General features: G+C 34.2%; 1 protein-coding gene across 1 annotated transcript in view; it reads left to right on the top strand.

Moving 5' to 3' along the window:
• The window catches only part of LOC141333049 (uncharacterized), a 111,823-nt gene extending 94,768 nt beyond the window's left edge, over positions 1-17,055 (top strand). The window contains exons 4-7 of the mRNA XM_073837994.1: positions 5,801-5,974; positions 7,386-7,559; positions 8,297-8,343; positions 16,505-17,055. Of these exons, the coding sequence (XP_073694095.1) occupies positions 5,801-5,974; positions 7,386-7,559; positions 8,297-8,343; positions 16,505-17,055 (946 nt within the window). The remainder of the gene's footprint in view (positions 1-5,800; positions 5,975-7,385; positions 7,560-8,296; positions 8,344-16,504) is intronic.
• Positions 17,056-25,953: the final 8,898 nt, after the last annotated feature.

Here is a 25,953-nt window from a genome sequence, read left to right as displayed (position 1 = left end):
ATATGGCCTAAAATCCATATTGCGATATACATTGCAGCCTCTTGCGATAACAATATATATTGCGATATATAAATTATAATAGAACCATTTCAGAACAGGTAACATAGACCCTTAGGAAAGCCAAACTGCTATTTTTATTTTTATTTTTATTTTTTCTTAAGAAATAAAGAAACGTTGCATGTCGTTTTAAGAACATTTATTGTGCAAAAGCTAAACTGTAATTAAACAACACAATGTTGCAGACAAATAAACTAAATGTAGTGGTGGAACAGATTAGTCGTGTTACCTCTCTTAGCTGGAACTTTTGCCCCACACACTCTACAGAGTATATTTAGCTGCTGCTCGTTGGACAGCTTAAAGCCAAACCTACTATAGGGGCCAAAGTAGAACTTTATTCAAATAAAAGTAAATAGTAAATGCATAAATAAATTGTAGTATTTATGAATTACAATTGTAGCTCTACAGCAAAAAATACAAACTAAAATTACACTTTAAATAAAACAATTAAAAATCTGAAATCTTAATAAAATAAACAATAATAAACTGAAATAAAATCAACACTGTCATCTGCTGGAGCTTTCCAAAGTTCAAAATTTACAAAGGCACACTTCTGCTTTGTCGTAAATGAGCTCTTCATATGATAAAGCCTTTGCTATGTGACAATAAAGCAGACAAGGGTTATGATGTCCACATATTTTAGTTGAGGAAATTATAGGAAAGATTATGTGGATATTTTAATTAAATGTTTGGACAATATTAAACAAGGAATTCGATCATCATGTAAGTGTAACAACTGCATTTACCAGGCCTTTGGTACCCTTTTCAGGCATTTCTATTAAAATTGTAATGTAAACTGTTAATTTTGTATTAGATTATGTATTTTAACACTGTTATTTAATGACACTATATGGTCATTATTAATCAATAATCATAATTCCCATAATTGTTTTAATATAATGCATTTTAAGTAATTTTGTTTACTTAGATCTGCCGGTATTCATATTAAAGGGATAGTTCACCCAAAAAAAAAATAATTGATGTTTATCTGCTTACCCCCAATGCATCCAAGATGTAGGTGACTTTGTTTCCTCAGAAAAACACAAAAAAATATTTTTAATGAAAACCGGTGCAGTCTGCCAGCCTTATCATGGTTGTGGATGGGCACCAGACCTTTAAAAGTAAACAAAAACATGCACAGACAAATCCAAATTACACCCTGCGGCTCGTGACGATACATTGATGTCCTAAGACACGAAACGATCGGTTTTTGCGAGAAACTGAACAGTATTTATATCATATTTTACCTTTGATACACAGCTACGTCCATCTGTCATGAGCATGAGTTTGGCATCAGTCACGTCACATGTGTAGCGCTCTGTGGTAGAATACGCAAACGCCGGAAGCGATCTGTCGCATGAATACGACACTCATTGTTTACACACTGCACAGAGATTGTGTGTATAGCAGCTATTCAAAATGGTAATTACTTGCGCGTATCCTGGTTATTTGAACCGATTTAAAGCTAAAAGATTACGTTTGCTTGCGCAAACTCATCCGGGACTTTTCACTGATTTCCCCTTAATGGCGTTTGCGTATTCTACGTGACTGATGCCAAACTCGTGCTCATGACAGATGGACGTGGCTGTGTATCAAAGGTAAAAAATGATATAAATACTGTTCAGTTTCTCGCAAAAAATGATAATTTCGTGTCTTAGGACATCAATGTATTGTCACGAGCCGCAGGGTGTAATTTGGATTTGTCTGTGCATGTTTTTGTTTACTTTTAAAGGTTTGGTGCCCATCCACACCCATGATAAGGCTGGCAGACAGCACGGGTTTTCATTAAAAATCTTTGTTTGTGTTTTTCCGAGGAAAAAAAGTCACCTACATCTTGGATGCATTGGGGGTAAGCAGATAAACATCAAATTTTCATTTTTGGGTGAACTAACCCTTAAAGAAAGATGCGTAAGTCGTGAAATTATTACGGACATTAAAACAAATTATTAATGTCAACAGAATAATATGAAGTTTCACTGGATTATGAAAGTACCTGAAAGTGATGCACGGGGTTTCATCTTGGGTAGGGATGGGAATCGTGTTTCAATTCTATCGAATCATTTGCAAAATTAACTATGAAATGAACAAACAGTTCTCTATCTAGCAGCGGCAGCAGCAGTAACAATGTTAGCATGTCCTCGGCTCATAAAACATAAAAGGTGAGGGCGCGTGGTGGCGCAGATGCTGCGCGTCACTACGTGTGCTTACAAGCCTGCGTTCAACGTAAAATGCAGTATATACATTTATTCCATGGAATGTCTGGATACTGGATTCTGATTGGCTGGCAGGTGTGCAGTAAAACCGTTTAATGCACAGGTAGTTCCAAGTCAGTTTAATCACCGTTCTATATTAATGCGCTGCTTTAATTGATGCACGCAAACGCACAGAGAGAGAGAGAGAGCCCGCCCACCCGCCACACACACACACACACACACACACACACACACACACACACACACACACACACACACACACATGTTGGGTTTACATGTTTTATGGGGACATTCCATAGGCGTAATGGTTTTTATACTGTACAAACCATACTTTCTATCGCCCTACACCTACCCTACACCTAAACCTAGCCCTCACAGGAGATTGTGCACACTTTTACTTCCTCAAAAAAACTCATTGTGCATGATTTATAAGCCTGTTTCCTCATGGGGACCTGAGAAATGTCCCCATTGGTCCCCACAACGTGATGAATACCAGGTACACACACACACACACACACACACACACACACACACACACACACACACACACACACACACACACACACATCACATTGAATTTTAAATTGTTCATAGAATTCTAATGTGTTCATTATTTGTCCTGCTTTTTAAAAATGTATATACATGCATGTTTCTGTTGCATACATATCTGTTTTACGTTCAATGTAAACACTCTGCTTTGGCAATACACTGTAATATTTGTCATGCCAATAAAGCACATATTGAATATTCCTCAGCAGCGGGGTGGTAAAGCTGCTGTTTTTGAATGAATTGTTGTTTGTAGAGAGAGACCCACAGCATGCAGGCAGGTAACGTTACGCACACACACAACTGTCATCTCTCTTGCCTTCACACTCTCTCTTGGTCCATCGATAATCTACTGAAACAAATGCTATATTTCATTCAAATAAATGTGATTTTACCGGACTATTTAATCTCTGAGTCTGATTTGAAGGGGCCAGAATGCTAGAGCTGCGTGTCATAACTGACGAAAATAACTGTCTTTTTTATCCATTCAGTCAAATTTTGCGCTGCAAATATCAACCCTAGTTTTAATTTGTCTATAACCATGGAATAAGCGGGATAATCAACGGCTTGCCGTGCGTTAAATGATTTAAAATGCACTTCACGGAGGCAATCACCCGCCGCTTCGTTTAAAATCCTTTAACGCACAGCAAACCGTTGATTATCCCTTACTTATATTATTATATTTTTGTTTATTTGTGTATGTATATTATTAATATTAATGTATTATTATAATATATAAACTCCACCGGGAGTTGGTGCCCTACTCAGACTGCGTACTCTGCGTATAGGTTGCGGCGGTACTGGTTGCACCAGTCTTTTTCACGAGCTCCTCTGTTTCGCTGTCACTTTCAGCCATGTTTATTCAAGATAATAGGTGCGTTTGACTTCATGCGGCGGCGCCGCCAGAAATCGGCTGCCGCCTTACAAAACAATGCATTCTGGTAAGATCATTTGTCCGACTTTGATCGGCGCTGCAGCCGCCTTTCGATCACGTGTGCCATCAAAGTACTGTGAGAGCAAAACGAGAGCAGTCGCAGAGGTCAGGTGCTGCAGTTGCTCAAAACCGGCTGCGAAAGCCTTGATGACGACACACTTTAATCTCATTGGTCAGATTATGTGACGACAAGCATGACGTGTGCTGCGTGTTTTTTCTTAAAAAAGTTCCTGTATGTAATCAATTTTTATATCGAATATCTGATATTCAAACAAAACAATAATGATGAAAATGAAGATTAGGCAATATGGTAAATATATATTCTTATTATATAAGAGTTAAAGTAAAAAAAAAAAAAAAGGTCAACCAGAGGCCGTTTTTTAATGGATGTTGTGAGAGGCTTCACTACACTGAATAAACTGCTTATAAAAATTGAACAAATGTCCTATAGCTAACTACAAAACCAAGATACAAATAATAAACGTCATATTGCATTACATTAAAGTAACTAAAAGAAGCAAAACAATTGAAGCCTATAGAATAAATGATAGGGTAACTTTTTTCTTATTTAGTTTCATTTCTTTTTATTCTTTATTCCTTTTTTTGTGTATGTTTGAAGTACAGTTTCATCCTCTATAAGTGTCCGACTTGACGGCCGTCTCTTTACTCCTCCCCTGACTGCGAGCGGCTGCTAGTGTAGTGCATCTTGAACACACCTGGCTGGCGGCTGCAGCTCGTTGCTCTAAATTTTGCGTGTAGATTGCGTCATCAAACATGCATTATCCAATAGTGCAATAGAATTAGAATCTCTATCGTAGGCCAATTTTGTATCGTTTATATCATCCATTACTACATTATATATAACCTTTGTGTGTATAAGCCTATATAAAATACATAGCCTATGTATATTATTTTGCAACCCAAAATAAATGAGGCCTAAACATTTTTAACAAACGTGCGTGTTTATTTAAGCACTTCAGTCAGTGAACAATCAGCCTGTAAAACGCTAACATAAATCAAATAAATAATACATTTAAATATTAATCTAGCCTAAATAAGAATGTTAAATCGGCTCTTAAACAAACATTCGTTGCAATCATTACTAAAACCTTCTCCGACAGCTCATCAGAATTACTGGCCCGAGTCTGACTGGAACCGGTCTGTTTTCTCTTTCTCTTCACCATTGCACAGCTGCTGGTATTAATAGCAAAGAGATTACATTTATTTTCGTTTATTTAGGTTATAAAGTTAATTTAGAAATATATTTGGAACACTTTTTGTTTGTTAAACTTTTTGTTTTTTAATGTAACGACCAAGTCATCACGATTTCAATTTAAACCCATAGATATAAGCACGCTTTGCAGAACATGAAAGCACCAGCACTATGTGAAACTTCATTTTTGCTCATAAAGGTAAGACTAATATATCATCCGAAACTGTAAAAAAATAATTTAAATAATTCAAATTATAAAGCCGCGTCCATATTAAAGGAGCAAATGACATCAAGGTCGTCCACTTCATCTTTTTGTGAAATACTACTTTATTAAAAAATAATTCACGTATCTCCTTACTTTTCCCCGACACATTCAGGGTAATTATTTTTGCTGGGGCTTTGCGGTCAGCTTTAGGCTACTGCGTGCATTTAAACGCAGAGGCGCGGTTGTCATTACGACAGTCACAGCCCTAGTTTTGCTTCAACCATTCAAGTGCATGAGCCCGACTGTACTTTATAGTGTCTCTCAAATATTACTCAATTTCTCTTTTTTTTTTTTTTTTTTTTTTGCTGTTTCTGTGTTAGTGGTGCAGCAGTCTGTTCTTCTTCATTCATATTTAAGCACGAATGAGAACCTTTCGCGGGAGATGCAAGGTGTATGGAAAAAAACACACCAATATTCGAATCTCAAAATTTAAATTCGAATGCCAACCCACCGAACGAATATTCGAATAATCGAATATTCTGGTCCAGCCCTACTCGTCACACCCCTATAAACTATATAACCTATCTGATAATTTGACATTAATATGGCTGTTTGTTTTGTTCTCTTCACAGACTGTGTGGATGTAATCTCACTGCTCAGTCCTGTGAGAGTTTGTCTTCAGCTCTACAGTCCTCAAACTGCCCCCTGAGAGATCTGGACCTGACTAACAATGACCTGCAGGATTCTGGAGTGAAGCTTCTTTCTGAAGGACTGAAGAGTCCAAACTGTCAGCTGGAGATACTGAGGTAACTGGTTTTCCATAAAATAATTAATAAATTGCTACCACAATAAATGGCCATTGATTTTTGTCAACAATCTGTTCTCAATGCAATGCCAGAACAAGAGTCAACATTCCCAGACAGCATCCGGATGTGGGCCACATTTGGCAAAAATGTGGCACAATCGACAAAGACTTATCAGGGTGTAAACCAAATGTGGTCCACGTTTGTTTCAGCAAATGTGGCCCAGGTATATTAACATGTTTCTGGGATAGTTTTGGCAAAGATATGACACAGTGAGCTTTGGCTAATCAGTATGTCAGCCTAACTTGTCCCACATTTGACATGGCAAATAGGCTCCATATGTCATAAAACAGATGAGTGCTACTTCTAGTTTGGATGTAGCACTGGATAATTGAAATATACATTTGAAATTGTGAATATGGCCTAAAAATTTAATAGAATTTGGCTACTTTTAGTAGGATGCAACACAGTTAACTGATGCAGGCTGATCTGGATTTGAGTCTTAAGAAGGCTACATAACTAGCTATTTAATTTTGAAACATGCTTTTAATGGCATTTTTTTATGTGTACAGTGCAGCAAAAAAAAAAAAAAAAAAAAAAACGGAAGTGCAGTATAATAGTAGCTCTTATAGCTAGAGCCACTGTCCCTCTGTCCTCATCGACTGAGGTGCCCCTCTCACCAACCCCCATCACCAGCTCACAGCGCTCCTTTACCGCTCCGTTAAAGATCCACTGATTTGAACAAAAATATTGTTCCCAATCAGATCTAATATAACACAAAATTTGCACATCATATAATATTTTATTAAAATTGTATAAATAGTAGGCTTATAAAAAGTTAAAGTAATATAAAAGTTCTAATTTAGTTGTTACTTAGTATGTTATATAGCTGTATGCTGTAAAATATTAAATGTCTAATATTATAGGGGAGAGAGGACTAAGGTTAGCCATTTTATTTGAATTTTTTTTACTTTTTTTTACTTGTGGCCCTCAAGATAAGTGAAAATGACGCAGAAGTACAATAAAAGTATCCATCTTATCCTAATTAAAGTAATCTTATAATTTTATATGATCCTGACCCAAGTCGAGTCAGTGGGTAAGATGCACCATCTGGGTGTAAAATGACCATCTGACTAAATCTGATTCAAACCCATGAGAAATAATTAATTTTAAAAACAAATTAAAACATTTAAAACAGACATCTGGGAAAGTTAAAATCTTAAAATGTTCAAGTGTGGATTTCAGTGTTGTATTTACAAGCGTGACTATGTATATAATGATCAATGGTTTGGGGGAATATTTGTTTCTTCCTGATCTTTTTTGTGACCAGTTGTTTTTATTGAATAATCAGTTCAATATAAAAGAATCAAACAAACACTAATGTGATGTGGACTGTTGTTATATGTGTCTGTAGGTTGTCTGGCTGTATGGTGACAGAGGAAGGCTGTGGTTATGTGTCTTCAGCTCTGAGTTCAAACCCCTCACACCTGAGAGAGCTGGATCTGAGCTACAATCATCCAGGAGATTCAGGCGTGAAGCTGCTTTCTAAGAAACTGAAGGATCCAAAATATTCACTGGACAAACTCAAGTATGTCAACCTGCATTTATGGCTATGACTGTGTACTAATTTTACTAAAATCAAAGCATTGTAATCGCATAAATTAATATTAAAGTTTCAAAGAATAAATCAGTTATATTAATTTAAACAATTATTATCAATCAAGTATTATATTACTTAACATATACAAATATTTTACTCACTTTGTTTAAATTTTTTTTAATTTTTATAACACATTATCCATCAGTTCACATTTCCAACTCTACGTGTTTCTCTTCCAGCAGGAGGCGCTGTCAGAATGGTAAACAAAGCAGCGCAGCAAATGACTTTGAAACGTGCAGCGCTCATATTTATTCAATGAATTTTGAAGTTTCATCAAATTAAGAGCTTTAAGTCTTTCAAAAAACAACCCTTACACAATAGTAGAAGACTAAATTAATATCAGCATATGAAGTATAATCGTCTCTCATTGTCTCGGAGAGAATGCATGTCAGATGCTGAAAGCACTGTCAGTTTTTACTTTCACTTTAACATATTGCGCAGTTTTCACGTTGCTTGTGTGATATCCATTGGCTCATTGCATCCCTACCAAGGACCCTGGCAACTACATAGTGACAGCCTAGCAACCACCAAAAGTACCCTAGCAACTGCATAGCAATGCCTTAGATACCACTCAGAACACATAGCAACTGCATAGCAACCACCCAAGTACTGCGTAGCAACAGTTTAATAAAATGACTGAATGTGTCTCTTTGTGTGTTTTCTAGTGTGGATCATGGAGGAGAATCCAGGATTACAGCAGGACCACAGAAATGTATGTCTACAAACACACACATATTACACACACACACACACACACACACACACTCACACTCACATACACTCCCGTTATGGAGAAATAACACGAGTAACTCCTGCAAACAGCTGGACTGGTGCCACTAACACTAAACTAATGAACAGAGCTGCGGAGTCGGAGAAGAGACAAAATGCGTCAGATGAGTGAAGACAAGCAACAAAAATGACCTTTAAAAATGACAAAATCTGTTTTTATTAAACCATAGTCTATATATGAAATGAATGAACACGTGAATCCACCAGTTCAGCTAACACTCGTAAACATAAGAGTTTGACGTATGATTCTGAGTGTTTGGAAACTGGTGGATTACTGAGCTGAAATTACATTTCATTGACAAAATCATCAAAAGTAAATGCACTTTGTAAACTTTCATTAGATGCCAGTGTTTAGTTTGTCAACCGCCGTTAAAAGACGACGATGAAACGCAAACAGGTGTAAACATTGTTTTTCAGAGGCGTGCTCTGCCCTAAATGTGACACTCCCCAAAGCAGTGCTACGGATCACTGTTTCTGGGTCAGTAAGCGACTCCACTAAACCTGGTGACGCCATTGGCTCCTCAAACTGTCAGTCAAACCGTATTATTCCTCCCGCCTCTCTCGTGAATGAAGGGCGGCATCTCATCTTGTTTGCAGACTTAAGGTCAGTGGTGTAGTGGAGGCTTTATGCAGATATACGGCGTATACCCACTTCTTTATCAGGCGGCTTTGTGTATAGCTGATTGAAATGCCATTTATCGATAAAATATGTCGACAAAATCTTTTTCCGTTTAACTTTAGCGCATAAATTCTATATCGATAGTTTAAATGTCACAAAAATTTGTGTGGAAACTTTTTGTCCAGAAAAGTATGGGATTATTTTTGTGCCTATACAACTGAACGTAACTTTCCAAGAAACGATCAAAAATATGCCACTGCAAAAGAAGAAAAACACAATGAAAATGAAAAAATGAACTCAGTCGCACGATTTTAACATGCTCTTCAAATATGATTCATTCTTTGTTAATGATTTTCAAAGAATCGTTTTCGTGAATCATGGATTCTGAATGCGTTGCCACAGCTTTCGCTTACGCTTCGCAAATTTTCGTTTGCTGTTTTGGCACAAACCTCTCGTGTGTTTTTATTAAATTAATCATGATCCAAAAACTAAGAAGACTATTTGTTTGAAAGTAAGGGAAAATCCAGCGGTCTTTCATTCAGGCTATTTGTGTTACAACGCAGATCATGTCGTCTTATTCATTTAGAAAATAACCTTAATAATAATATGAGTACATTAAAAGAAATAAAGAGACAAAAGCTGGACATTTTAAAGCCGTAAATCTATTGTTTAAATAATTTGTAACTGTTTGTGCTTGTTATGAACATGTGATTTTCTTCATGTATTTTTGTTGTTCTTAAGATTGCAATAAAATAAAAATACAAGTACTATTGTTTTTGTTGAAACAAATTTGAAACAAGTTGTTTATTCATTTTCTACCCATGAACCAAAAAATGAAAAAAGAAATTGAGCCGAAATCTAATTTTTGTGTTTTTCTGAACAAATGAATAAAGAGGTTGTTTTCTTATTTCTGTTCATTTCATTTCAAACTGAAAAACAAATGATCAAAACACACCCGGTCCGTGTACTTTTTCGTTCATTCATTATTCAATTTCGGAATGAAAGATGAAATTTAAAAAAGGGTGCAGCTTGCTTTTTTGTTTAAAAGAAAAAAAGCAGAAATGGCTGTATTTTGTTTTCCAAATGTACTGCTGTCATCAAATAATAGTAATAGAAAATTGGACGCATTTCCGATCGTTTTTTAATTTGTAATATTTATTTGTACATTTATGTATTTCATTTGACTGATCCTGTCTTTACCCGGACGTAAATTACACCGTCGTGCGGGTATCAGTTATTATTGTCTAGTAGTATTACTTACTAAGATCCATATTACTATCACACGAGCCAATGGCAATTAAATGCACGGATGCATAGTCAGATAATGAATGAAATACAACTGTTCACCAACAGAAGATTGTATTTGACTCATGCTGCATACGCAATGACAATTATGCCTACTGTAAATATAGATTACAACTACGATTAGAGTTGTTTGCATAAAATGCACCGTGAACATTCACACGTTTGCCTAGCTGTGAGAGGCTACAATTTATCTCCATTAATAGCCTACTATTTTCTCAATTCTGCGCATAACACCAGAATGTTAATGATTCATGAAAAAGATGGTCTTTACTCATCTCACTTGCACAAAATAAATGCAGTAATAGAAAGTACAGAAACGCACAAAATCCACTGAAATACACTGAGAATGATATGCTCCGTGCACAATATGGCGACCGTTGACGTTCGAGTGTGTGGGCATCGCGTTATTTGTGTGCCTCAATCCTGAGCTAGTAATTGTAAGTTTTGAGCACAGAGAACTATATTTTGCAAGCACATTACATTATATTTTGAACAGAAATTAACAATTAAACCTTTATAATTTGTATAGTACTAGACTCAATTGGAATACATAGACCTACACTTTATTGGCTCAATAATATTTATATTTTGAATGTTGAGCGTTATTAACTGTTGAATAAATGCTGACGCAAAACTTCGTCTTGAAGTGCATTCGCTATGTTTGTATAAGAAAATTCGTTAAGCCTATTAAATTGATTTAATATTCTTGATAATTTTTAGAAGTTAAAATTTAAGAAAAAAGGAATTTGTAGTCTATATATATTTAGGGCTATAGGCTAATCTTTTTCTAAACTTTTATTACACTGTAGATCGAAATAAAATAATTATTGATCCTATTTAACATCGGAGAAAATGAAACTATTTAAATCTGTATAAAGGAAAGACAAAATAAAAAAAGAACTGTATTCAATCTGTATTTTTCTTGTAATCACATTACTTTTGACAAAATTACCTAATTATTGCCGAATGATGTTTGACAGTGAACACATCTCCACCGCATATAGCCTATAATCGCTGGTGTCAGTCGCAAATATCCTAAACATGCGGCTCAGGAATTGGGTCGGGTACAATATTGCCTTTTTTTTTTGCGGTCGGAGTTGCGGGAGAATTAGTTGAAAATGTCGGTCGGGTTCAGGTTGTTTATACATTGACCCGCGCATCACTGATAAATATCCATATCCATATAGGCTATCCATATAGGATAATCCTTTATTATATGATATCTATGGAACTATCTACACCATCCCGGAAGCTTACTGAAAAAAATAATGACTACAGTGAGACTAATGGATTAAAACACATTTTGGTAAGTGTTTTTTTTTTTTTATTATTAACTTAAAAGTTTGTGAGAGAGCACCTGAGTGAACTGCGTGAGAGGGGTATTTATTGCACGTTAATATTGATAATAGCAAATACATTTATTAAGCACGGAATCGTTTTTTCTTTGCTCAAACGAATTTTTTTTGCGATTGCTAATTTCTGTTCAAAATATAATGTAATGTGCTTGCAAAATATAGTTCTCTGTGCTCAAAACTTACAATTAGGGCCTACTCGCTCAGGATTGAGGCACACATAACGCGATGCCCACACACTCGAACGTCAACGGTCGCCATGTTGTGCACGGAGCCAAATTCATATCCACGACAAAATCATGGATCAGATTCATCACATGTTGTTTAAAGGGTCACAATTACCACAGATATATTTTTTTTCACATTGAGTGTTTTTAGGATTCAAGAGAGGAGACTTGCCTTTCAGAGTGTGACAGCCTCAGCACTTCATCGTTATGTACCGTTTCGTCTCATTCCCCGTTGATGCTGCGTACGGACTGAGTGGATGCAGAAGATCCGGGGGATGACTTCAACCCCACCAAATTTTTAAATGCATATAATTCTCAGTGTATTTCAGTGTATTTTTGCGCGTTTCTGTACTTTCTATTACGGTATTTATTTTGTGCAAGTGAGATGAGTAAAGACCATCTTTTTCATGAATCATTATCTCTCTGGTGTTTATAAGCAGCACACACAGTATTTTACTACCTGTAAAAATACACAAACTTAGCTATATTAAATTGATTGTGGTACCTACAGTTACAAATGAAAAATATGTGATGATAATATTGATCGAGCAATTGATGTAAGGTAAGTGAAAATATATGCGCAGAATTGAGAAAATAGTATTAATGGAGATAAATTGTAGCCTCTCACAGCTAGGCAAACGTGTGAATGTTCACGGTGCATTTTTATGCAAACAACTCTAATCGTAGTTGTAATCTATATTTACAGTAGGCATAATTGTCATTGCGTATGCAGCATGAGTCAAATACAATCTTCTGTTGGTGAACAGTTGTATTTCATTCATTATCTAGCTATGCATCCGTGCATTTAATTGCCATTGGCTCGTGTGATAGTAATATGGATCTTAGTAAGTAATACTACTAGACAATAATAACTGATACCCGCTCGATGGTGTAATTTACTTCCGGGTAAAGATAGGATCATTCAAATGAAATGCAATAAATGTACAAATAAATATTACAAATTAAAAAACGATCGGAAAAGCGTCCAATTTTCTATTACTATTATTTGATGACAGCAGTACATTTGGAAAACAAAATACAGCCATTTCTGCTTTTTTTCTTTTAAACAAAAAACCAAGCTGCACCCATTTTTAAATTTCATCTTTCATTCCAAAATAGAATAATGAATGAACGAAAAAGTACACGGACTCTCTTAATCCGTCTATCATTCGTCCTTTCCATTTTCAATTGATAAATGAAAATCAAAAAATGAAAATCTGATTTGTTTTTTGTTATTTGATTTTGAATCAGAAACGAAAAATGAAAATTGCCTGGTTTTTCATATTTTAAAATTTCGTTTTGTATCAAAAATACAAAATTGAAAAGGGTCCACACAACAGGATCTGTTTTTAATATTTGATTGCTGGGTGCGTCACCCTATGGAAGCAGCCATGTCCACCACTGAATAAAAAAAAATATATATATACTAACTGTGGTCTAAAACCAGGTGTTTCAGTTTTTTTGTCCAACCCCTGTATATATATATATAGACTTTTTTATCAGAATTGCGAGTTATAAAGTCAGAATTGCGAGATATAAAGATATAAAAGTCAGAATTCTGACTTTTTTCTCGCAATTGCGACTTTATATGCAATTCTGAGTTTTGTTTCTGTTCATTTGTGACACTTTCTGGCAAAGCACAATAGGAAAGGAGATCTTGTCTTGTTAAAACGACATATTATGTCATAAAAACGATATGATTTCCCGTTATAGAAAATAAATATGATTACATGTGCTCGAGCTATAGGCGATTGACCGCGCTGCCTTCGCCACAGTCCTGACATAAAGGAGGATCTGCACGCTGCTGAAGTTATAGAATACACTGTTTTAAGTATTTAATGTAATGGTTTCAGTTGTAGCAGCATGTTTATTAGGATTAATCTGTCTACAACCACTGCACTCAGACCCAGAGGATATGACTAACAGCAAATCCAAATACTAACCGAAAGAAATAAAGAAAAATGACAAAGAAAAAAAAATACTTAGTCTGATTATATATAAATTATATAGCCTACTATTTATTACATATTATTACATTTTATCTTTAGCATGAAAATGGAAAGGACGAATGATAGACGGATTCCTCTTACTATTGTAGTTCTCATATTGCACTGTAAAATAAAATATCAGTATTGAATAATAATAAGCAAAATACTATTTTTATTTGTTTTATTTAACAATGAAGAAAAGTGAATGCTGTAATCCTATTAATTAATTAATTAAGCTTGAGAGAGCCAACTTACTGAGATGCTATTTTCTTCCTATCCAGAATGTTCTGACTGTATCTCCTCCTAGAGCTTTAACTCTACAAACTCCAAACTCAGTCCAGATCTTCAGTCTGATCTCAGCGGGTGTGCTGTATCTTTTCTAACTGATCCGACTTACGGTTTTCCTAAAAATCACGATTAAAACTGGGAAAAATCCCATTGACTTACATTGACGGAATGTTCAAATGAGCCAAGACTTTTCAAACTCCAACTGTCAAAATTCAAATTTAAACTCCCAGAATCCTTTGAGACTCAATCAAGCTTCCCTTCTATGAACTATATTTCTAATCCAATCAAACTCATTTAAACTTATCTATCTATCTATCTATCTATCTATCTATCTGTCTGTCAAAATCATGCTAACAATATGCTAATCATGCTAAAAACATGCTAGAATCGTGCTAGTGACTTGCTAGTAATGCTAGAATCATGCTAGTGACTTGCTAGTAATGCTATAATCATGCTAGTGACTTGCTAGTCATGCTAGAATCATGCTAGTGACTTGCTAGTCATGCTAAAATCATGCTAGTGACTTGGTAATAATGCTAAAATCATGCTAGTAAATTGCCAGTCATGCTAAAATCATGATAGTGATTTGCTAGTCATGCTAGAATCATGCTAAACTTACACCTTTTTTATACTTTTAAACTTCTTTAAACTTTTTCTAAACTTCTTTAAAATTCTCAAAACTTCTTTAAACGTCTGTTCCGGCTTTCTCAAGCCAACTTATAATAACAAATACTGACTTTAAATAATACAGATATCATAAGCAGATATTCCTGCTGTTCTGGCTGTATTTTGGATCAAATAAATGCAGAAGAGACTTAAACTAAGAACTTTTGGCTGATAGTGCAAGTTACAATTCAGGAGTAAAACGTGCGCATCCTGATCTCTTTGTTTATTATATATATCTCTTTGAGCCCAGCAGATTGTTATTACAGCTATGCAAATGAAAGCAAGTTAAAGCTGACAAAAATGGCCGATTCTGGTCTGACTGTATTCAATCAGTAATTGGCTAGCACCATTAGCATCACGCGCTAGCTGCTTTAAGACTGTAAAAACCAGCTCTGATGCGCTTACAAAACATGCACAAACAAGCCAAAGTCAGCCATAAACTTTTGAAAAACTGGATTAAACAACAGTATAACTTACCTTTCACATTACAGTCTATGCTTCAAACTAACAGGTCCACAGAACAGATGTCTTCACTTCAGCTGCATCCTGTCCAAACAGGAAACTGACCTCTGATTAAACCACCACCATTATAACAGAAGCCCAATTGAACAAATAATATGAAAATAAATACTAATATTAATATATAATTATCATAAAGTCTAGTAGTTAAATGTGTGGTTCGGTTTACAATCTTAATTCCCAGTTATTTCTCAGTCTGACTCGTAACAGGTTTCAAGAAATGTCATCTTTAGTCATAGTTTATTATATTAACGGTATCGGTTTACTTATATGTCTGCTATACATTCATATGTTTAATTTACAGTTGATCAATTATTGTTAATGTTGAAAGAATATTGCAAACTGCATTAACTTGTTATAAGATACTGTGCACTGAAGCGGATTGAAGCCCCGCCCACCGACGCCATCTTGTTTTGGCCATTTTCCCAGATTACCGATCGAGCCAATCAGCGGCCTCCAAACTTACACTTGTGTATAATATACTCAACTCTCAGAGAAAAAATGTTATTCATCTATTGCAAACAAAAGCAGCAAGAACAACATATATGATCAGTAAGAGCAAGAATAGGCAGTTTAGATTTAAAACTTGTTTGCAGCGTGAGGAATGTAGCCATCTGCTGATTTTTGGATCAATGGTGTTTAAGATAGAATTCACTCACAAGTTTTGAACAGTGATGAATATTGTGTACGAATCACAACACAAGCAGACCTTTATGAAAGATTAATTGTGCATAATATCCACTGTTATAAGAGCTTTATGAGATCGCGTATGCACTGTCAGCTTTAAAGGAGCTTTGTTTGTTTGTCTGTGGATTTTGTTAAGAATAACAGCGGTTTGTGTAAGAAAAAAAAAGTAACTAGTAATATAACTAGTAATATAACTAGTTACTTTCTCCAGGAGTAATAAAGTAAAGTAAGGGATTAATATTTTTGAGAGTAATATGTAATATTACTATTTTTGTAATATATTACTTTGAGTAACTAACCCCATCACTGCATATATATATATATATATATATATATATATATATATAACACACACACACACACACATATATATTTATATATAACACACAGCTGTAGTGATTGTTGTTGTAAATGTCTCTGTTCTTGTGTTCAGGGGCCTGTTTTCTCACACTGGATCCAAACACAGCAAACACTGGACTCAGTCTGTCTGAGGACAACAGAAAGGTGACATTTGTGAGAGAGAATCAGCCGTATCCTGATCATCCAGACAGATTTGATGTGTATCCTCAGGTGTTGTGTAGAGAGAGTGTGTGTGGACGCTGTTACTGGGAGATTGAGTGGAGAGGAGGAGATGTGGATATATCAGTGTCATATAAGAGCATCAGCAGGAAGGGATCGGGTGATGAGTGTGAGTTTGGATCTAATGATCAGTCCTGGAGTTTGTTCTGCACTCCTGACAGTTACACATTCAGACACAATAACATAGAGACTGATCTCCGTGTGAAGCCCATCATCATCAGTAGAACAGGAGTGAATGGTGTCTATAGAGTAGGAGTGTATGTGGATCACGGAGCAGGAAGTCTGTCCTTCTACAGCGTCTCTGACACAATGAGCCTCATCCACACAGAACACACCACATTCACTCAGACGCTCTGTCCTGGGTTTGCTGTTTGGTCTGGATCATCAGTTTCACTGTGTTGCTGAATGAGAACAGACTGATGAGAGATTGTACCCATAATGCTTTGAGCTGAGGATGAATCAGTAACAGTGAGATGAGTCTCTTCATCACATTAATACTGCAGCTCAACTTCTGTCACTCAAATAACAGAATAAATGTGTGATCAATCCTCATATAGACAGTCAGATCAGTGTGTGTCTACATTTGGGTTTTATTCTAGTGTCTCATCAATCATCTTAGCACTATTATTATTATTACTATTAGGATGTTCTTCTGTTGTTTCTGCTCATAAATAATAAACACTATCACAAATCAACTTCAGATTTTAATTGATGTTTGTGTCACGAATATAATCCATTCCTCACATTATAAAATATGACATTAATCACAGCAATTTATAGATTTTAATTGATGTTTGTGTTTCATTATAATGGGATCTTTTATTTATTCATGTTTATTTATTTTATACCAGATAAACAAATCAATAAAAAAAACTTCTTGCAATAATCACAATAACTCTTATTACATTACAATATTGCACTGTAATCAGTATTTAATAATTAAATAAAATTATTGTTTGTTATAATTTAAATTGCAGCAAATATTATGAGAAATAATTGCAATTATCATAAACTGAAAATAATAAAAAATACTAATACATTTGTATTGTAATTGTATTTTTTTTTTCATTGAAAACAAACAAACCAATAAAAAAAAATCATATTGAATAATATTATTAGAATATTTATTTAATAAAAAGTCAGAATTAAGAAAGTCTAAATATTAATTGTATTTTATTATTATGATAACAAAAAGATTTTGTAATTGCAGGAATACTATTTTAATAAAATAAAAACAGAAGATTATAATTAAGATTATTATTATTGTGATACAATTGATTAACAGCAATTGTATCACAATTATTATTATTATTATTATTATTATTATTATTGCTACTATTAATTAACTGTAATTATAATAATAATAATGTAAAAATACAACAAATATTTAGGTCATTATTATTTAATTATTAAATTATTTAAATAATCATCAAAACATTATTTTTATTTTACAGTACAATTGGATTATTGCAATCTTAATATATTTCTTTGCTCAAATAAAATAATTATGATAATATAAATTAATCTTAAATATTTTGTTATTATTATTATATTATTATTAATACTGACATTTACTTTACAGTGCAATATGATTACTGAAAAAGTAATTTAATTAGTATTTTTAAAATAATGTAATTACATTATTAATAATAAAACATTTATATAAAATTAAAAATAACCAAAATATGTAATACTATTTATCAAATATTTAGGTCATTATTATTAAATTATTTAAATTAGCATCAAAACTTTTTATTTTACAGTACAATCGGATTGCAATTATAATATTTTTCTTTGCTCAAATAAAATAAAAAATAAATTATGATAATATAAAATAATCTTAAATATTTTGTTATTATTATTATTGTATTATTATTAATACTGACATTTTACTTTACAGTGCAATATGATTACTGAAAAAGTAAGAGTTTTATTGATTTAATTAGTATTTTTTTTAAATAAATGTAATTACATTATTAATAATAAAATAAAACATTTATATAAAATTAAAAATAACCAAAATATGTAATACTATTTTATTAGAACATTTTATTATAATTTTAATAATGACAAATGCAAAGAAAGAAATATATAACAATTGCAATAATCCAACTGTACTGTAAAATAAAAAGGGAATATTTAATAATAATAAATCTTTCTATTTAATTATTATAACAATAATCAATAATAATAATAAATGTTGATTTAGATTTCAATAGTATTGTTGCAATTCTAACATTTATTATCATCCTAAAATAAAATTCATGTGCTGGTTGTTAATATTGTTAATAAATAATTGTTATTGAAAATAAGATATTGCAATAATATGATTGCAGTGATAAGAGTTTTTGGTAACACTTTACAATAATGTGTGGTTTGTTAACATTAGTTCATGTATTAACTAACATGAAAGAACAATGAAATGTACATTTATTACTATTTATGAATCTTTCTAAAGTTAGTTCAAATACAGTTGAGTGTTAGTTAATGTTAGTTGACAGAGCATTAACTAATGTTATCAAACACAACTCCTGATTTTAATAATGCGTTAGTAAATGATCAAATTAACATGAAGATTAATAAATGCTGGAGAAGTATATAATTAGTAACAAAACATTTTAATTATATATTTTCATTATTTAAATTATAACAAAACTTACATAAAATTACAAAAATCTATATAATTGTTATTATTAAATACATACTATTGTATTTAAGTACAATAGGCTTATTGCAAAATAAAAAATTAAATTTGTTTGCCATAATTAAAAATAAATTATAATTAATAATATTTAGTTTTTTCTTTATTTTAAATATACCAATAAACAAATTAATAAAAACTCTTACTATTGTAGTACTCATATTGCACTGTAAAATAAAATGTCAGTATTGAATAATTATAATAAGCAAAATACTATTTTTATTTGTTTTATTTTAACAATGAAGAAAAGTGAATGCTGTAATCCTATTAATTAATTAATAGGCTACGTGCACGTAACTAAGGAGTTCTACTTCCGCCGCCTTGAGTGTGCGGTCGACCATTTCCGGTTTGCGGCAGGTTTTGATTGCGAAACATGGCATATTTCACTCGTTGTTTACAAGGCCTCCCGAAAATTGATGTGAACGATGTCCACAGGATTGTTGACCACTCTTCACCTGCACCCGGTTGCAAGCGTGTAAAAGGATTTCGATTGTACATATCAAGTTACATCCACAACTTTGAAGGTGAGTAGCGATAACAGTTACCTCAGCTGTAAGCGACTAGATCAGCTGTTAGCGTTAGACATTGACTAGCTAGCAGGAAGTATTTTAACTCGCATTAAATCATGTCAATATTACAACATACTTTATTACTGTTATTAAATACCTTGTAATGTTAATATGATTATCAACTGGTTGTGTGTATTTTCATTTGGGTTTTGTATTTCCTCTCAGTGTCCAAGAAAGATCCAGTGACAGGAGTAACGTTAGTGTGTGTGAGGGGGTTTTGTCATCCGTCAATGGACAGATCTAAACCGCCTCACAGTTTAAGTGTAGGATAAGTGTAGTGTTAAGATGGTTACCCATGTTCCTGGGTTAGTCGTGTTCTTTTGTTTATTTTCTCTAGGTTAACCATGTTCATTTCGTTGACCATGTCCCCCATTCACGTCAAAAACGACCAGTGTACGCTTAGTTAATACTATGTTTTCACTAACAGCAATCAGTGTTGTAGTAGCAATGTAGTGGTGTAGGTGTAGTATAGTTTGTTTTTCCAGGTATGCTGAACCTCCCATGTGAAAGGTGAAACACATAAGATAGGTATAGAAGTGTATGTAAATCTGCTAAGTCTAAGGATTCTGAGTGTACCTGCAAATTAAACTGCTCCACTGACCACATTAAAAGATTAATCCCTTTACTAACAGTGTTTACAAGAAAAAAAGTTAAGTTTTTACTAGCTAACAGTGTATAAAAATAAATAGTAGTTTACTTGAGTATTCCATATAAATATATGACAAATCAGTTATGCTACTATATGTTTAAATATATTTTTTAAACATCATCTTGTTGCAGGTGGGGCTGAAGGACTCAATCCCTGTTGAGCTGGCCCATCACAGCTGTACATGTGTAGCTGGATCAGTGCTCTGTAACCATGGTGTGGCTCTACTTTTCCAGTCTGCACATTATTCTCAGCTAGACATTCCAGTTGTTCCACCAGTGCTGAGCTGTACGGAGAGTGAACAACAGTGGCACAAGCCAAGAACCCTGGCAAGTCTTGGAATAATGTAACAATTTCAATACTTCATCTACACACACACATCACATACACTCATCATTGTTTATGGCCTATATTCACAGGGTGTTAAACCAGGTCCCGTCGAGAAGATGGATAATTGTGTGTGAATCTATTAATCAATTTGAGTCTAAAATCATCCCATAACTATGTGTGTCATAACTATAGCTATCAGATATTTTCCTGTTTACTGTGAACTTTTAATATACAGTGTTCTCTTATGAATTGGCTCTGTTCTCTCAGATATTGAGTGTGTTGCTCAAAGCTTGTTTTTGCATCATTTAAGACCAGAAGAGCTTTTGTAATTCAGGTGACCAGTATAGGCTTATCTCCCTTATGGAGCAGTCATGGCCCAATGGTAAGAGAGCTGGGCTTCTAACCCAAAGGTCACAGGTTCGATTCTCACACTGGCAGGAATTGATGGTGGGGGTGGGAATGAACAGCACTCTTTCCACCTTCAATACTATGACTGAGGTGCCCTTGAGCTCCGGTGTGTGTTCACTGTGTGTCTGTTCACTTCTCACTGCTGTGTGTGTGCACTTGGATGGGTTAAAAGCAGAGCACCAATATCTACTATGGGTCACCGTACTTGACAATACGTCACGACTTTAACTTTTTTTCAGTAAATGGAAGCAAGCTGATTATAGTCAGCCTTCTCTACACTGTCAACTAAACATACTGAGGTTTGACATTCACATTCACTGAATCACTATGATCAAATATGTGGATGCATAGGTGCTTCATAACTATCGCTAGCAGATATTTCCCGTCTATATTGTAGTATGATTGTATCAATGGCATTTTCTCCAAGAACACAAGGCAGGCAATGCCTACTCAAAAACCTGATGAGAAAACAGTCAGAGTTCCCAAACATCCTGAAAAACCTGTAATTTTGTGATGCAGTTTTCCAGATATGAGAATTAAATAATATTCCTTAATGACTTCTTTGAACAGTTTGTTTTAAAGAACTGTTTCATATTCATTTAAAAACATGTTTCCTCTTCTTGTGGATTTGATTATTACAATACTTTATTTTCACTTCATCAGTAAAATCCTCAGCTTTGAGGATCATATTTTTCTTGCGCAGGTTCTAAATCTGTTCTGTTGCTAGACACGCGCTTGCTTGACAACGCCTCAGTGTTGCCAGATTTAGCGGGTTTCCGCCCAACTACACGCATTTGATTCGCAGATTAACTGTGAAGTTTAACCATCATAGAGTAAAAGTTTATAATTAGCACATGTTTTGTCTTGCCACTTTACCAATTCAAACAATTTAAAAAGGGAACACGCATGCTGATTTATTTTTTTTTTTTTACCGTTGCCGCACACACCTGACGCGAGCACGCGCAGAGAGAGAGAGAGAGAGAGAGAGAGAGAGAGAGAGGGCGCGATTCACACTGATTGATTCCTCTTTAACTGCTATTTGAACGGAAACGTACATACCAAGTCATGTTTTAATACCCGTTTTGGTATTGTGGTAAACACAGTCGTTTATGTCTTCAGTGAACCGAAACAGCTGAGAAAGAGATGCGTGCCAGTATTCGGTTCGTGCATTTGGCCTTAAAGAGACAGCGTCCTATAAATACCTGCAGTACTATGAAACACTAGTTATTTTACAATTAATTATTAAATTTCCCCTCCTGAATACTAGTGTTATTGATTTTATTACTAACTTTATGTTGTATTCATTTACACTTGTCATTTGTATAAACGTTCTTGTTTTGTTACTGAACTTTAGTTCAGATAGTAGTTTTTGCTGTGGATGAGAAGTAGCCTACCTAAAGTAAGCATTCAGTAATTAGGAAAAAACTAACTTTTTTTTTTTTTTTTTTTTGCTGATCCGAAAAATGATCCGATCCATGACTCAAAATCCGTGTTTGTTACACTGTTACATTGGCTTCAAAGTGTGTGAGAGCCTTGACTTTGTCATGGAATAGAAAATAATTTCTTCTTCTGGAATAGTGTTTTCTGTTGAATATTCCCAAGAAAAATCTGTTAAATAAAATAATAATTTAAAATATCTTCATAGTTTTGTGCTAGACTTTCAATTTAGTCTTAAATTTAGTTTGAAAATGGTATTAAAAAGTCTTAAAATGTCTTAAATTTAACTTGGTCAAACCTGTAGACACCCTGATTACATGAAGCCTATGCCCAAAGTTAAACAAAACCTAGTAAAAAATTAAATGGCATGATGATGTCAAAATGAAAAGCATACAAATACTTATTAGTTCACATTAAAATAGATCAGTTAGGGGTAGTCTTAAGAGTTAGGTTTAGTGGAGACAGGATATACAGTTTAATTTATACATTATTCTATGGCAGGTCCTTATAAAACATGGAAACCCAATGTGTGTATGTGTGCTTCATGTATTTGTGAACATTTTAAGAAACTCTGAATATTAATGCAATTAATGTCCAATAAAGCCTGGTTTAAAGCACTTAATTTATGACATTTTCAGATTTTCTGTAACGTAAGCAGTTAATAAGTTGTCAATAAGTTGTTAATAAGTTGACTCTGTCAAGAAACCTACCATCATAGGAACAAATTCAGTAAATATTCAGCCAATCAAATCAAGAGAGACAGAGGGAAAAAAAAAACAATTGCAGCCATTAAGGACTCCGCAGGGAAGCCTACCAACTCTCCACAAGAAATAAATACAATATTTGGAAACTTCTATGCTAAACTTTATTCACCTGATAATAACACAAGACAAGAAAATATTAATTATAATTTTTTTTTTTAAATAATATTCAACTCCCCAAACTTAACACAGAACAAATCAGTGCACTGGACAAACCAATCATAGAAAAATAATATATCGCCTGAACCCAATGCCTAACAATAAAGCAGCAGGACCCGACAGAGTTCAATAAACACTTCTGGTCCATTTTATGCTATTTCACTTGTTCCCAAACCTAATAAAGATCCAACCCTTCCGTCAAACTACCGTCCTATAATCTCTCATCCACGTAGACATCAAAATAATCACATAGAATAAAATAAAAAAATATGTAATTTATAATCCACCCGGATCAGACAGGTTTCATCCAAAGATTCAGAAAGATCAGATCAGAAAGATTCATCCAAAGATTCAGAAAGATCAGATCAGAAAGATTCATCCAATCACTCCTCACTTCAGTGACAGACATCTCTTGGAGCCAATAGTAGCAGCGCATTCATAAGCCCCGCCCACATGTCGCGCCGGCGCTGCTGCTGCTTTCAGTGCGAACACAGAGAGAAAGACGAGATTATACGAGACTGTTTCTCCAGAAACTCACTGCTTTAAACATTATTCTAACCAGAAATGTGACTGAGTGCACTTGAAAACGTAACTTAAAGAATCGAGGCATCATCCTGAAGTGTTGTCATCGGAGAGAAAGAGAGAAGAGTGACATGAAAATCAGAGAAGTGTGATTGGAGCAGATCCCAGTGTTGAAGCCTGAGATTAATCTTCTTTGTGACGATATAGAAATCTGTTTTGCTCTGGTGAGTGAATGTTCATATATTTGATCTAATATCATTTTGAAATGATTCGTTACAAAGCTAATTTGAGTAGGCCGTTCGCATACCGCGTGTGTTAAACTAGTTAGCATGTGAGCTAAAGCTATCAGGAGTTAAAGTGATAAATGACGAGACAAAGAGTCATTTATGAGAGTCAACATGTTTATTAACAGTCGGAGAGTTGTATTAATGTGTCATTTGAGATAGGGCTGCTCCATTATGACTAAAATCATAATTCTCCATTATTCCCTTGAAATTGTATTTGCGATTATTAATTACGATTAGTTAATGCATTAAAGGTCCCATATTGTACACATTTCTGGAGGTTTATTTTAGTTGTTGATGTCCTTAAGAATATATATTTGCGGTACAAGTGCCAAAATCCATCTCAATAAATTTTTACAGCTCCTTTTTTAAGAGCTCTTTCAAAAACAGGTCGATTTTGGCCCATCTAATGAATATTCATGAGCCTCTCTTCTGATTGGCCTGTTGTTTTCTGAGTGACGCACAGCCAGGCCAATCACAGGTAACTACGGTCATGTATGCTGCAGAGCCATATAAAAAGAGGGTTGTGACACTAAGATAGGCTTCCATAGGAACTGAGGAATGCGGAAGTAAAGCGTGTGATGGAGCGGCCAATAGTTACAAACAACCAATAGTTCCTCCATAGAAGCACATTCATTTCAGCGTTTCTCAAGCACAGTCGCAAGTATATTGAAGAAATTACTGCTTTTCTTTAAATTTTAACGCATCAGTTGACCTCTCGAAAAACTGGCCAATAGTGGTGTTTTATGAAGCGTGTTATAGTTAATGTTTATCGTTAAAAAATAAACAGTTAAACTGTAAATGCAACTGGATAACGTGAGAAACAGCGTAATAGCGACCTTAACCAGATACTAGTTGTCATATTTTTATGTTTTTAGTCTTTCTGCAATCTCTCTCTCACTGTGGGAGGTTGAATGAGTTTCAGTAAAGACTGCATTCAAGAAACACGATAAAAATGTATGCTGAATGCAATTCGTTGCCTTGTGTTTTTTAAACATTATTTTCATCTTTTCTATTATGTTAAATGCCATTTTTGCTTGCCTTTTATAATATTCAGTTATGTTGTATATTTGAATATCATAAAACAAGAGTTGTACTGTATGGTGTTTGTTTCGTTTTTGTAAGCTGTACTTTGATTTATTTAAGAGGTTCGATTGTGACATCTAGTGGTGAAAAACGTTATTGCACTATTCTTTAGAACGTAACCGGATGTTTAAATAATCATAGAAGAAGAGACTGCGATCGGCATCCAGAGACGCGTTGTTGTTTGCTTTCAGTCCTTGTGATAGAAACGACCGTAAGTTGCTAATTTTATTTTGAAAACATCTGCTATACTTCTTTTCTGTTAGATTGATTAAAGTATTGAAATGTTTAAAGCTTGATATTCTGTTCTGAAATCTGTCGCAATCTGCTAACGAGCTGTATAATCGTTTTCATATAGGTGCACGTCATTAATGTGCTTCGATTGTTTATTTAGCTGTTTGAA

This window comes from Garra rufa, chromosome 4 (genome assembly GCF_049309525.1).
Source record: "Garra rufa chromosome 4, GarRuf1.0, whole genome shotgun sequence".
Classification (NCBI taxonomy): domain Eukaryota; kingdom Metazoa; phylum Chordata; class Actinopteri; order Cypriniformes; family Cyprinidae; genus Garra; species Garra rufa.
Note: the sequence above shows the minus strand (reverse complement) of the source record. Positions and strands in the feature narration are given on the sequence as shown.